The sequence below is a fragment of the Melospiza georgiana genome, chromosome 9, assembly GCF_028018845.1.
Source record: "Melospiza georgiana isolate bMelGeo1 chromosome 9, bMelGeo1.pri, whole genome shotgun sequence".
Classification (NCBI taxonomy): Eukaryota; Metazoa; Chordata; class Aves; order Passeriformes; family Passerellidae; genus Melospiza; species Melospiza georgiana.
Genome location: NC_080438.1, coordinates 14823135 through 14839073, shown reverse-complemented (window position 1 = coordinate 14839073; position 15939 = coordinate 14823135). Strand labels below are relative to the sequence as shown.

Here is a 15939-nt window from a genome sequence, read left to right as displayed (position 1 = left end):
TAGCAGTTCTCATCTCTGAGGCAGGCCCATAATGCCTTGAATGAACATCAGTAACACAAGTACAGGCAGCACTGTGGGAATGGAAGGAGAAGCTGTGAATGCAAACCCTGACTAATTGCTCATGTAAGTGGATAGCAGAAATGTGACTCAGGACTCTTCAAAACCTCCAATTTGTGAACTGTGGCTTCTCCTAGATTTATCCTTGCAGGTGCCCTGGTATTCTGCTTTATACGCTGTTAGATTGTGGCACTTTGGCTACACTGCTGTCCCAAAATAAGTTTCCTGAATGTATATTTAATTTACTTCTGGAATGAATACTGTACATCATTTTGAAAAAGAAAAGAAAGACTTATGTTTCCAGTCACCTTTATTTTACTAGAAAAGTATAAATTACAATCATAAATACAGATAACACCAGTATAAAAATTAGACATATATATATATATATAAAATTATATTTATATAAATATATAATATAAACATAATTATATATAAAATTATATACAAAATATAATTATATATATAATATATTTATTATATATAATTATATAAATATATAAATTCTCATTTATAAATACTAAAAGTCAAAGCAACAAGGATCTCCAAATTCCATCACCAAGATGATTTGAATCTACACCACAGAAATCATTCTTCAACTGTTAATTAAAAATGATGTTCAAATGCAATAAATACTGCTACCTATTCAGTGCTTGCTGAAGCGAGTTACTGTTGACTCAAAGCCTGCAAAGTATTTGTTCTAACACTTAGTTGAAACTATCAGACTCCCCTGTCTGTATAACTCTAGGTGTAGTGTAACTGGATATACTTTCCAGATAAAGAGCAAGTACCTGCTTCAATAGTGTTTCTTACAAGTTGCCAGTGCAGCAGTTTTAGTTTGTTTACCTTTGTCTGCATCCAAAGATAAACAGACCAAGTTAATTTTATCCAAGAAGTGCAAAAATAATAGTAGCAATTTTGTCATATCTGAACTAACAGATTATTTCACCAGTTAATATTGTTTAGAGGCAGATAAATACAGGGTTTGTTTCATAGAAACAGAAAAATATTCCTTTTAGTTAGGTAAAGGACATCTATTTTTCAAAAGTAGTGTTTTTTCCCCTCACAAGTACCGTAAATCTTCTGGCTCAATAAGGCCATGCTGATCAAGTTAAAAGTACCTCTAGTTCAGAATCCTGTTTGACAGGACAACAGAAGGAGCTTGGGAACAGTCTATGAAAAATGTCTCTGCAAAGAGACCTTGGCAATTTAGAGATGGCCAATCACCAGCCATAGGGAGTTCTACAAGGGAAAGTGCTGGGCTTGGCACCTGGCCTGGGGCAGCCCTGGTGCACAGACAGGCTGGGGAAGGAGAGGCTGCACAGCAGAAAGGGGCCTGGGGGACCTGGTCAAGGCAAAGTTGAACATGAGCCAGGAGGGACATCCCTGTCCTGGGGCCATCAGGGACAGCATCACAGCCAGGCAAGGGAGGGGATTGTCCCGCTCTGCTCTGAGCTGGGGCGGCCTCACCTCGAGTGCTGGCGGCTTCTGGGTGCCACAATCCAAAAAAGACATTGAGCTGTTAGAGAGGGTCCAAAGGATGGTGAAGGCTCCAGAAGGGAAGCTGTGTGAGCAGTGGCTGAGGTCACTTGGTCTGTTCAGCTGGAGAAAAGGAGACTGAGGGGAGACACTTCAACAACCTTGCCAAGGAAGCAGAGGGGCAGGTGCCAATCTCTTCACTCTCGTGACCAGTGACAGGACTCAAAAATCCAGCATGAAGCTGAGTCAGGGAAGGTTCTGGTTCATATCAGGGAACAGATTTTCACCCAGAGGGTGTTTGGGCACTGGAACAGGCTCCCCAGGGCAGTGGTCACAGCAGCAGCCTGGCAGAGGTCAAGAAGCTGTCAGAGAGCACTCTCAGGTACAGGCTGTGACTTGTGGGTATGGTGCTGCGCTGGGCCAGGAGTTGGACTCGATGATCCTGATGGGTCCCTTCCAACTCAGCACATTCTATAATTCTATGATTGTAACAGATCACCAGAATGTTCTAATGACACAGGGCTTCCTGATATCTGGATTTTTTGTCTGTACTGTCTAGTGGATTTTTTAATCCACATAAAGTTTGGGCTTCAGAATTTCTGTTTCAGAGAGCCTAAAAGGGTCCACTCAATTACCCAATTCTGTTGTTGGGTGTTGGGGAAGATGAAAGAGGAAAGCCTTATAAATATGATTGCCTGGCAAAAGATTTTGAGAATATAGAGACTATAAGCGAGATTGAAATGAAAGCAAGCTTTGAGATCCCTTAGTTACTGAACAATGGTGTGGCCGCTGAAGGTAATGCCCTTTTGATGAAACAAGACCCTCTGCAAGCAGGCAGGTCCAAGGGTCAGAGCAGACCCTGTCAGCTTGGCAGAAGGGGTCTAAAGAGTAGTTTTTAGGGTTTAAAATGTAGCACAATATGGTAATGTAGTGATTCTTATAGTTATATGGAAATGCTATAGGATTTGTATCTTGTACTAGATTGGTTAGTGAGAATTAGAATATTCAACATAGAAGATGATTTATTATATTGTAACGGGAGCTTCACTTACTTACTTACTTTCTGTACTCTTACTCTTGCCTCTTAGCTCTTACCCCTTTTATGCTTTTACTCTTTCACCCTCTCATCCTCTCCACCCCTCTCTTCTCTCGGGCCTGCTCTGAGCTGCAGCTGGCAGCTCCCAGCAGGGCCCTGCACCCAGGCCCTTTGCAATAAACAGCAAGTTCCACAACCTGGCTTCAGAGGTCTCTCATCTCCGTCTGTCCTGACCGTGCTACCCCCCGTCACTCCTACAGTTGGGGTTTTTTCTGCTTTGGCTCTGCCACTAGGGTCTGCAGTACTTTTTCCTTAGATACCATTAAGCAGCTCCTTTTCTCTCTCAGCTCTTGCTCTCTTTGCTTTCTTGCGTTTACACAGAACCACGGGAAGGACAATGGCGAGAGTGATGACTGCAACTGCTATCACTGCTAAGATGATAAAGACTTCTGTTCCATATTCTGTGGAGGAAAAAAAAAATCCAAGATTGAGTTATCAGAACCCACAATGTCACAGTGCTACAAACTCTTAGCACTCATTCCACTGAATGAAAAAATGCTTTCTATGTTAGTCTCAGAGAAGTGGAGTCACCACATCAGCGTGAACTGAACAGATTTTAACATGGATTTGTTGAACTGAAGTAAAGTTTTATTCTACCTCGCTCACTCTAGGTTTTAATCCAGTTTAGTTAGTGCACTAAAGTACCATGCTAACACCACAAGAATAAGTAAAACCATTCCCCCTGCCTGTACATTATTTCTGTCCAAGTGAAAATCTATTCAAGGTTACAAGCTAGAAAAGACCAAGAGAAGATTTTTCTATTTAAATTTTAATGAAATTGTAATTTATCACTTTTGTGGTAAATTCTCTGGATAAGAAAGCTAATTTGAGTTCATTTGCCATTTTTGAAGAATTTTTTTCTAGAGTGCAAATATTCTTACTCAGGGAGAAGAAAGATACAGTACAGTAATGTGATATTATTTAAGTAATATTGATGACTGTATATTGAAGAAAGTGTTATCCAAATGCCTGGCTGATTCACCTACACTTGCTAACTTATTTACCAGTAAAGAAGCCTATCTGCCAACCTCTGACCTCATAACAGGAAAGAAAGTCTTATTCTCATCATCTCCTTTTGGCATAACTAAAGGTCAGTTCATTCTACAAGTAAATGGATATGTCAGTTTCCAACACTTTGATGTTTTAGACCTAATCCTTCAAGCACTTCCTATGGCATCTGCTATTGGAAGGATCCAAGGAAAACAATTCGAAACAAAAATGAAGCTGAAGGCTAGTGGTGACATCTGGAACCTCAGACACCAGTCATCAACTGAGACATTTTAACCAAAACAGGTGGGCAAAACCCTAAAACCAGCTCCAACTAACTAAAGATGGTGGACTCTTACTTAAAGTGAGGTCTTGCTGTGAATTTCCATGTTCCACCTGTGTATTCTAACTTACACAGTAAACAGTTTATTTCATTGCAGGCACCAGAATTTAAAGACATGGATTTTTTTGTTAGACTATTAAAGACTGAGTGACAAACCTCATCTGATACTTACCATCTAAGATATTCCTTCCTACACTGGTGCAGAGCACCCTGCTTTCTTGGCCATTACGATTTTCTCTGCGAGAGGGAATGATTCCCTGGACATAGAAGCAATAGTTCTTTCCGCTGTCAACGCTTACTTCAAAATTATGGCTTTTTGTTGTTACATCTTTCTGTAAAGCAAAAAAATATTCCAAGCGTCAACTCTGAAGGTAACACAGAAATTGTGTAACTATATAGAATGCAACAATTATTACAGAACAAAAGCTAGAGTTAGACCGTACCTTTCCAGAACTTTGATCTTTCCAGTAATAGAGTTTGTATTCCAGGTCATGCTGGAAAATATCTTGAATACTCATAAAGCTTCCATTAGGAAATATGTATGGTGTAAGCGGATCTTTGAACACGACATTCAGTTTGGAACCTTTTTGTGAATAATCCGTTATCTCTGGTTTTCCAATAACAGCTAAACAAAGATTTTTAGAATTTAAAAAATGACATCATTTATATACGACACGCTCTTTTTCCTTCCACCCTCCATTGCCTTCCCTTCTCAAATCTATTACAAGCTTACAAAGCCAGTGAAGGCCTAGATTGTAAACAAGTATCCTCACCTAGTATGCAATGTTAACTAAATGGTCTACTCAGTGCAGTGAGAAACAAATGAGAAGCAAACTAAAATCTTTCACCCTCCCCTACAATAGGGAAAGCTTTATGCCTGAATACCTTCTTTTCTGGTATCAGGAGGCTTACCATAAGAATCTATAAAAAAAACCCATTTAAGCTCAATCTAAACCTTGTTTAAATTAATAGAAGTAATCTTGAAAATAAATTTATAGTAAGATTTAATTGACAATCCTACTTACTCTGGTTATAAGGTGTAAATTTTTCAGAGACATTATAAAGTGGCTCTTCAAAGTTATCCATCTCCGCAGGCTTTACAGACAGTATGTGTGCTGTATAGGTCTCCTTTACATTCCTGAGCGCATCAGTAACATCACACTCTGTTTCTGATGTCAGTATGCATTTTCTCCTCACGTCAGATGTCTGTCTGAAAAGAGCAAGAAGGAAATGTCAACACTTTTGAACCAGACATGTATGTATTACATACTTAGATACATTAAAAAACATTTTCCCCCTCAAACCATATAGATTTCCCTCATCCAATAGAACAGCCTTGCAGGCTAAAAGGAGAAAAGCTCAAAAGTCACTATCCTGTACAGCTGTATTTCACAATTCAAAGCAGAATAAAGTAAATCAAGTATGATTGATATTAATTACAGAAATGTGCCATAGGACACATTTGGTTTTGCATTTATGCAAATGCCACTAAGAACCAGACAGTAGCAGCAAATTTCAATGCAGAATTGCAATTTAAAAACACTGACAAAAAGTATGAACCATGCACTTCTTCTCTTGATTTTTAAATGATAGAAAGGTCCATTTACTTGCGAAATAGCAATGAGACTATGAAAAATGTTAATTTCTCATTTTACCTCCTCACAAGAAGGAACAAAAAAATGGATTAGATATTAATCCTTCAATTCTTTTCCCTCTTTTTGCTGGTGAATTAATGAAAGCAAAAATTGTGTGATCTCAACTGGAAGAGCTAGTGCTCCCTGTTTGAATATTAACAAAGTGTTTTTTTCTCAAAGTAGATCAAGTTTCCTTGTTTAGAGTCAGCTGAATTCCCTTCTCACTTCATCAGATTTCTTTTGTCACAGATCAGTGAGGGACAGTGCCACAAGAAGTGCATTGAAAAGGGATAGAGGTTTGACCTTTTTGATGAAACAAATGTACTTTGTCAATATACGTACGCAAGAAAGCAAACATTTCATCCTACGTCCTCCATAACAGCAACTTCAGTTAAAAGAGATGCCTCTGCTGCAGAACTACACCTGATTCTATACTGAATCTTGGGCAAACAGATTTCAGTTTTTTGCAAACAAAAAGTCTGGAAAGAAACTCCAGATTCAAAAATATCATAAAATGTGTTCTGCTAAGTGTGTGCTTTTAAGTCCATTAATCTAATCACGCCTAAAAATGAAAAAGAACATTAGCCATTACACTGGTATTTCACTTTTTAGTCATGAGAGAACACTCATTTATGTGCCACTTTTAGAGACAGTAGAGACTACAGTACCACAGTTCCATGTAGGAAGTTTGATGATACACGTTCCCTTTAGGGCACGTTTAATAATGCTCTGTGTATTAAAATGGGAGCTAAAACCAGCACAGATTTATTACTGAACTTCATGGCAAGTTTTGTGCAGTTCTGAAAGAGGTATTAGGCACTTCACACAAGCTGGCTATGTTTATATCTACAATATTTTACAGCTTACATAAAACACAATGTCAGAGGAAATCTTGACAGAGGGAAATGAACAAAGGTAATTTTTAGTATTACTCAGCGAGACAAAATTATTAATTACTGTGATTCACTGATTAGAATAAAATGCAGACTCATTTATTAGACACCTCCCAAGACTGAAGACACAAGTCCAGACACCTTGGAAGACATAAGTTCTGTCTAATATATGATATGTCAGGTTGAGTATCAACTCCTTCAAAGTATCCTGGCTGGCTCTCTTGAGCAGCACCGAACCCCAGAACTGAAATACTGATCTAAAGCTCATTTCTCCATTTCCGAAGTGGGCAAAACCAGAAGTCTAAACCTGATATTTTTATAGTTGGACATTAAGAAGTATTAGGCAATTTTTCCTAAATCCCAATATTTGAGCACTTTTCCTGTTACATTCCCTTTCAGAAATATTCAAACATGCTCTCTTTTCATTTACTTCAATTGCCATTAATGAACATATCATGGTGTTATCTACTTACCCATGTATTTCTACAGTATAGAAGTAGCCTGATGGTTTTGGTTGCCACTGTAGTATAGTTTTAAAATTGATTGAAGACCAAGTTATATTGACTGCTGTTGGTAGGTCCTTGTAGCCTTTAAATACAGAAGAGAGTGCCATCAGTCATATTATATATAATTCCTGTTTCCCTGCAGTCATTGCTCAGTTGCCATTAATTGTAACTTGGAAACGTTTTCTTGGGGGAAAAGGTTCAGTCCTGCCCTTAGGAAAGGACTGCTCATCTTACTAAAGAAATGTGTCCTGGTAGAAGTGAAGAATGAGAAGACAATTGTTTTCTGTCTTGTAACTCTGAAACTGATGAGGTAATTTAGAGCTCGTTTTTGATCCAAGACCTCCGCAGAAGGTACAAAAGCTTGAACATTCTCGTGAATGAAGCACTGAACAAATGAGGCGTAGTTCAAAATCATCCCTAGCTGAATCTGCAGAAAGTGTAAGCTCCTGGATTCCCATTTCCATATTTAGGAAAGATAAAGTCTCTTTAAATATCAGTGGTTGCCCTATACACCTACAGTATACGAGAGAGGCCACCCCGGGATGAGCTCGTGTCCCCCTCAAGCACGGTTTTGGGCAGCCACAGCTGCTTCGGGGAAATGCCCAGGACGAAGCCGGATGGGAAAATCCCTCGCAACCTCTGGAAACCCCTCGACAAGCTCGGAGCTGGGAACAAGGGGAGGAAATCTTGCGACTCCACTTCAGCTGCCCACCCCCGAGGCGGTCCCCGCTCCCATTAATGCCGCGGCCAGTGAGGAGCCCGCAGTGGCGCCCGGCCCGGCCGCCGGAGCGCTGTGCAGGGAGGGCCCGCGTCCCTGTCCCCTGCCCGCCGGCGCGGGGCCGCTCTCCCCGGACTCCCTCAGGGACACCCCGTCCTGGGGCTCCGAGGGACCGATCGCCGGCGCCATCCCTCCCACATCATCCCGCCCCATCCCGTCCCGTCCCGTCCCGCGGGCCGTCACTCACCGGCGGCCAGGGGCCAGAGCAGCGCGCCGAGCAGCAGTGCCCGTGGCGGGGCGGCGGCACGCAGCATGCTGGGCGCGCTGAGGGAGCTGCCGCTGACGGGCGCCGCCGCCGCATATATGGGGCAGCGCCGCGCAGAGGCGGGACCCAGGCCGCGCCCCGGGGCCGCGCAGCGGGGGCGAGGGGACGGAGCGCGGCGGAAGCGCTCGGGCATCCCCGATTGAGCAAACACAGCGCGGGATCTTCGAGGAAAGGGAGGGAGGGGCGCTGAGGGACGGACGTGTCCCGCGGGATGCAGCCCCGCCACCGCATCCTCCGGCGCAGGCCGAGCTGGACGTGAGGGCGCACCTGGACACGCCTGCGGTCCGTGTCCCTGTGCCTGGCTGGTGTCATCAGGCCCTTGTACCACCCCTCCCTTCTCCTCTTGGAATTCTGGTGAAACTGGACACCACTGGATAGCCAACTTCATCCTCTGCAAACATTTAGCTGCCTGTCGAGGGACACCCCAGCTCGGAAGTGGCTGCTCTGCGGGGCAGCTGGTCATGCAGAAGCGATGTTGAGTTAATTAACTTTGATCCCGTACATTCTGAAGGGCTAAATATGTCAGTCGGCACACAGGACATTGGACACAACTGCTCAGCTAGACCACATCCTCCCTCCCCTCACAGCATGCGTAGCGGACCCTGTCAAGGCTCTTCGGTCACACCAGACAGAAAGTAAGTTTCAGGTGTTCAGGGCTTAGTACCTCACTCTCCTATAAGCCAGGGTCACTTAACCCTTTTCCTGTAAGGTCACATTTGAAGGGTATGCCATTTTCAGAGGAGCAGGGAATTGCGGACAGAAGGCGTTCCGGATCTCAGCCTTTGCTGAGGCTCGGGCTCCCGGGCCGTGCGTGGCGATCGCGGTGTCCCCCAGGGCCTTTGTCCGGGGGGGCTGTGCCTCTGTGTAATGCTCCAGCTCTAGAGGGAGCTGCGCTCGCAGGAGCTCGGGACTCTGCCGCAGCAAGGTGGGAAACAGACCGTGCAGTAGAACTGTGTCAGAATTCAGGGGGACACACGCATTTACAGTCTTAGACTGACTTACTTTCATTTTGATGCTGACTTGGTACTATGGACGTGGAACATGTAAGTAAGAGAAGAAGACTAATGGAGAAGTTGAATATTTCATTACCTTTAATTTTCATGATTGACACATACTTGTCTGCAAGCAATCAGTTCTCTCTCATAATGCAAAATAAATGCATATGGAACAAATGACAAGATGCATTCAACCAGAGTCTGCATCAGAATCCATATTATTCTAAGGCACACCTAAACCCTTGACTTTTAAGTTACTGACATACCTTCATTAAATCCAGCCATACACCTTCTCATTTTCCTGCTTTGTTTTTCATCAAATTTCAGCACTGTCTGTATGTAGCTGTATGTTAACATTACCTCAGCCAAAAATACTTCCTGCTTTTAACTTGGTGTGGAATACAGATCTTGTGGGGTTTCTAGCTTTTCAGGATGGTGACCTTATAAGATCACAGTTGATTTTCAAAGGATTTTAGAAAGAAACAGTACTCACATGTTTAAAGAAAGAGATGCTTATATGAAACATTTAAATCTCCTTTAGGCTTTAATTTCACTTAATTTCATGTAGCTCAGTCACAAAAGATGGAAAGTGGGTCAGTGGTGGTTTCCAGTTTTTATGCAGATAATCTCAGGATGCCCTTCTCCTGACTATTCCTTCTTATTCACATATCTTCTGTCAAGAGCTCCCACACTTGAGAGAGGTGAGGAACCATCCAGACCTTGTCCAGACTAACCAGGGTGACCACTACTATCTTATTCCAGTTTCCAGCAAGGTATTTAATGTTCACTAACACTAGGCTCTTAGATGTTCCCCTCCTTGCTGCAGCATGAGAGAAGGAGGACACCAGTTTGCCAGAGCTGATCAGGTTGGCATGGCAAGGTTGTGATGGAAAAGGGAGAAGTACTGAGGTGAGGAGCTGCTGCTGCCACATGTGGTCTTCTTTCTCTTCTTTGGCCAAGAGCAGACTTGACCACAGAATGAGAACTGCCCAGCCCTGCCTGGCTCCAGGCACCAACCAGCGTGGGAGAGGAGAGGAACCTCACACAGCCTGACATGGGCTGAAGCCTCTGAAGTCTGCCCAGCAGCCAGTGACTTCACTGTGACATTCTGGTCACATTTCCTGCCCACTTTATGGGATTTCAACAGCTCATTTAACACAGAAAAATTGTGTCTTTTTTCAAACATTTGTTGTTACATGCAGGAGAACCTTCTGCTGACGTAAAGCTCTGGCAATTTGTCTAGAAACTTAGTACTTGGCTCCTATGTGGAATGCCAAAATGTAGGCATCGTCTCTACATGTCTCTAACCCATTTAATCATCCTGTGCTCATTTAGAATCAGCTGAGAAAAAACTCATTCCTAAGGTGAAGTACATCTTTTCTAGTATAGGCACCCAAAACAAGTAAAATGAATTTATTTCAGTGTTGAAATAAATGGAACATTTCTACTGATGGAGATGAAGATCTTGCTTCTTGCATTTAGAGTATGTGGGAGACATGCAAGAGTGCAAGCCTGGCTGCACAATTTAGTTTAGATGACCTCTTCCACTCTGTGACATCTTCAGTCTGGTGAACTGGGTGGAATCATGGTTGGAGGGTTTGCCAGAAGGCAAGCAGGTTCTACAGATTTTCTTTCCTTGATATGTTTGCTATGGAACCAATTGATTATGGGAAAAGTGAGGATTAAAGCAAAACTAAATCTGTGAAACTCCATTATTTTTTAAAGAGGTGCATGCCTTTATTTTACTGTATGACCTGCCAAGTCTCTAAACTGGTTTGCTTAGAGAGAGCTACAAATCTTTGCTCAGCAAAGCAATTGCCACATCATGTTTTCTGTACAGTCATATATAATTATTGAAGTGGAATGCCTCAGGTGACATCAGTGACAGATTGGTTTCTTTACGCTGGTGGTTTTGCAAGACTGTAGGTAAAATTTTGTAATAGTTATTAATGTTTTGAAATTCTGTACGTCTATAAAACGTTCATCACTCCATGATGAACATCAATATCATCAATATCATTATATCTGATAGTGTCAAATATATTTGTGTGAGCAGGATTTGAAATCACTGAGAAAGTTTTCCACAATGAAATTGCTCCTGATTTTTATCTTAAATTTAAATCTTTGTTTAATTTGTCTTAGTGATCAATATGATTGGGTAAATAATGTAATTATACAATTAATTATATTTCATTAGAAACCCCAGAAGTTTAGGTATCAACCTGTAATTTGGTACCTGCTCCCATAAATATCTTAGCACTTCTCTTGCAGACCTGCTTTACCAAATACTGTGTTATAAAGGCAATCACAAACTCCCAAATACCTGTGAGAAACAGTATTTGTAATTAAGAGGAATTGTAAAATGTTGTAAAATTAGTTACTAAATTACCTTTTTGATGCACAGCAACTCAGTTAGTATTGTCTCCCTTTGGTGAGCAAAGTCATTGAACCAGTGTGATGGAGTGAAGAATCAAGTTTTTATACCTAAAAGTAGATGTATTTATCCCTGAAATCTCCATACCAATGAAAGCCCCAGTATCAAGATTTCCTTGTGAATCCTTGATTTTCTTATTATCTGAGCTATTATAAATTATTCTGTGATTCTAAAGTTACCTTGTGATTTTATAAAATCACATGTAGCTTAACAGAAAACAGTCAAGTTTCACTGGGATAGAACTAATTAAAATTTTAAATCCAGTTCTGACATTAATGGATCTTCTTTTCACTAGTTGAAAAAAGGTAATGAATAAACAAAGTTGATAGAAAATTAAAATTAGCAGAAGATATATCTTACAGGGGAATCACAGGTACAATATGAATTTCTTGCTGATAGTAGAAATCCTGAAGTGAAATATTTGCATGTTTTTCTGACATTCTGCTTTCAAAATGTGTGTTTTTACCATGTTGGCTATACACACATCCCCTCACATCTCCTTATCATATGGATATGTTAGAAAGAGACACTAGCACAGGACCGGATCTCCTGGGAGTCTGTGTGTCTGGATGGGCTCTGGGTGGAAATGATGCCTGCCTGGGAGGCAGGACAGGCATCCCAGGGAGGGAGGCTTCCAGCCTTTTCCACTCTGAAAATTCTTGTCAACGTTGCTTTGGTGTTAGCTCCAAATCGTGTTTCTCACTCACAGAATGACGTGTGATGGGTTTATTACCCTTCTCAAAATCTTGTTTTGCAGCACTATTTCATGAAAAATAATTTGACCAACATATTTGGTGCATTTTATTTCTGTGATCTTCAGTGATGCCTTGGGGTCAATAAGATCACATAAATGAAAATTTAAGCCACGCTTTGGTTGATTTGGTGTGTGGAAGATTTCCCAAAGTGAGCGGCTACAGCAATAGCACAGCTGTGCTGTGAGGAGTGCCAGGGTCCTGGGAACAGCTGGGTTTGTTTACTAGAGACTCTCTCCTGCTAGAGGACAAGCAATAACAAAAGTAGTAATAAATGTCACCGGAGCACAACAGGAACTATGGAGATGGAGACACTGAATGGTATTGGTTCCTTCTGTGCCCAGGGGCTTCAGTTTAGCCAAACCCAAGTGTTACAAGATTGAATCTGTTGTTTGACACTGTAATGCAGTCTGTCTTCCCTTTATTCCAAGTGTTCTGTCCCAGCTGTCATCTGTCCTCTTAGGGTATTTAGCTTACCCTGTTGTATCTTAATGACATAAATTAATCTTGCAGTTCCTATGCATCTCCCCCATAAGATTTATTTTTCCTAAGTGTTGTTAGACACAAGTGCAACTATCAACCTTACTTATTTAGGTTTTTTTCTCATGCCTGAGTTTGTGAGGAAGAGACAAAACTGAAAAAAACCCAAGAAGCATCATAAATATTAAATAAATAAAACTTATTTTAAAATAAATAGCACATTAAAAGTAGCCTCCTTTCTTTTCATCTTGAATCCAGTCTCGGCTCATGAGTCTTTAAATTTCAGGACTGAAATGAATCCATTTTACTAGACAGTTATAACTGTTAGTAAAACTTACTCCCTTTTCTTATAGATTGTTAAAAAATATGGACTTATTAATTTTAGATGTGACATATATAGCTTCTCAGTCAAGGTAGTGCTAGTTAAATTCAGTGCTCTTTGAAAATGACACAAATGGTATGGGCACACCTTGAAAGGTTAGGCAATTCCATGGGTAAAGTAAACAAAGCTTCAGTTTGAACAAATGTGATCCCTAGGCTGTCATTAAACCTATTCTTAGGAACTGTGAGAGAGGAAAAGATAAACAGCATTCCATTTGACTTTGCTATTGTAATGTTTAATCTTCGTGTAAAGTGGCTTTTTCTTTTGGAGAAATTCGATACAACAAAAACCCCATTCTGTATGAACCAGAAAAATTAAATTGAGTTTCTTTTATACCCTGCATCTCTGTTCTTTGCCATTATATTTCTTTGTTGATGCTGCCTTTTTTGCTGAGGTGGGAGTCAGTAGGTTAAAGATAATTGAAAAATGGATCAGATTAGCTATTGCAGAATAATTCTGGGTTTGATAATGGGACATAATCAGCCTGCTACTCCAATAGGACACTATCCAAATGCTACAAGAATAATCTATTTAACTTGACATAATTGCTCACAGCTTACTGAATAATTAAATATCACTGTAAAGTGACATTTAAAAAAAACTATACAACAATGTAAACAATTTTAGCCCTGACAAAAAATACGTGCAAATGGGTATTACTGCTGCTAATCAGTTTCCTATCTGTCCAGCACAAAGAGAAAGAAACATCTTAGATCTAATTCAACAAGGTCTGAAGGAGTTTTCTCAGGTATCTCTGCACTGTTTTTTACAGACATACTAATTTCTGTCTTTAATGCAAGAGCAATTTTAACTCAGCCAGTTTAATGGCAAGATAACTAGAGCACAAACTGGTGCTAGCTAAGGCATTATTCCACATTCCTGTGTGGAGCAATCCTCCCGTAGCAGCCAGCACCCAAATACATTCTTTCACTGTACAGGGGCACAGAGGGCACTGAGCGCGCTTCGAGTGACTGCGGGTATTGATTCAGGATTAGTAAAAAGGGCTGAGGGACACATCCAGTGACCAGCCTTTAGCTACAAAAGCTGTGTGGTTTGTAGCAAAGGGCTGAACGTTGAACACTGAAAGGCTCAAGGATTTAAAAACAACTGTGTCATTATATTTTGTATTTTGGTGTGTTAGGAGTCAAGTTAGGGTCTCTTGTAAAGCTTGAATGCTGGCATTCCAAACTGCTGCCTTTGAACTTTGCTGATGGATTAGTGGTGCTTAGAGCTTTGTGAGTGCATTTGAAAAAAATGTACATAAAGGAAATATGTTCTTACATTGAATGTTTTCCTTAGAACAAAGAAAAACTACAAAATAATAACACTGATCAGTTATTATCAGAATATGTCCTTTCAGCTTATTTTATTAACAGCTAGGTGATATAGGATTTTATGTCTGAAAAACTGATTTTATTTTAGTCCAGTCATCTTGTTCTTTCCCCCTGATATTTAACTTCAAAATAATATCAGCTCAGTTTTTGTTTCCTGGTATCTGTCTCCATTATCTAAACCACACTGACTCCTGCTGATACCCACAGGAACATCTTGGAACATCTCTTCCCCCCACCTCCAGATTGATTCCAAACAGTGTAGTTGGGATCTGACTGGTACAAAAGTTGTTAGAATAGAAGGTAAAGTACTTTTCAAATGAAGAGTAAATACCCATTTGCAATTTAAGACATCTAGAAAGTCAAAGCCATCCTCCTGTAAAATTCCAGTTACAAACTTAGGCTCCTTGGTGGGTTGGTGAAGCAATAGAAAGAAGTATGTGTCTTGGTGGCAGGTAACAGGTTAGTGCAAACTCTGAAGTACTATTGCTTTTCCAAATGCTGTGTACTTTAGCACTTAAAGGAGTTTTATAAACTCAAAGCTAACTTACATTTAGAAAAAAACCCCAGAAGTATACACTTTAAAATAGGATAATGTAGCATAAGACATAAGAAAAATGAAAATTCTTATTAGATTAAAATGGTCTGCTCATTCTTTCCTACAAAACACAGTCCTGTCCTCTAGGTTCATGCTTTTCCCCACAATCTTTCATGGGCTGCAGTAAACTTGAAGAGTTCATTTAGGTCCCTAGGAAAAAAAAAATTAAAATCAGTTGGACAATTGGCTTTCAATTAATTTCCTGATCTTCTCAGCAGTCTTCTATTCTCTGTTTTTATTGCAGGCTCCTCCTTGCTATGCCTGTCATTCTTTGTTTTTCTTCTTTTCTTTTTAGCAGAACATGATTTACAACACACAAATAGAACTGGTAGACTTGTATGTCTCCTTTTCTAACTTCTCAGGAAATCAATAACGCCAATGGTCAAACAGTATGCAAAGCAGGGATAGTCTTCCCCTGTTAATCAGTGCAATAAACACAAGAAGGGAGAAGTAAATAAACCAAGGTTGAGAGTGATAATAATGCAGAAGCATATTTACATTCACTCAGGTGTATAGATACAGTGCAGTGTGCCTCGTGCTGAATCACATACCTGCATGTCCAGAAGTTAATCTTGTTGGAGGTAGTTCCCATTTTCTAGTGCAAGTCCTAGATGCACTAGAAAAAAAAGACTGTACAGCTTGCATAGTTTCTGCATAGAAGATGTCTTTGTGCTGATAAGGGTCAGGGTGTGCATTGGGTCTCAACTCCATTACAACTCCCTATGCAGGCAGCACATTCATTTTTGAAAGATACAGAAAGATTTGCAAAGATTTCACTAGATATAGGTAGCTTTGCCCTTATTTGTGAATAATCTGTAGCATCTGTGCTGATCTTTTCCTTTATCAAATACAATATTTTGCAATATTGCAAAACACTGAAGGCAGATAACAATGTACTGATGAATTAGTAGCCCCAAGAATAGTAAAGA

The 15939-nt window shown here is 40.6% G+C and overlaps 1 protein-coding gene across 1 annotated transcript; it reads right to left on the bottom strand.

The window, feature by feature from the left end:
* Positions 1–398: 398 nt before the first annotated feature.
* Positions 399–8426, bottom strand: F3 (coagulation factor III, tissue factor). Its single transcript, XM_058030610.1, has 6 exons — positions 7961–8426; positions 6963–7077; positions 4988–5172; positions 4406–4587; positions 4135–4294; positions 399–3033 (listed from the first exon to the last, which is right to left on the bottom strand). The coding sequence occupies exons 1-6, from the start codon at positions 8424–8426 to the stop codon at positions 2885–2887; spliced, it is 1257 nt and encodes a 418-aa protein (XP_057886593.1). The 3' UTR covers positions 399–2884.
* Positions 8427–15939: the final 7513 nt, after the last annotated feature.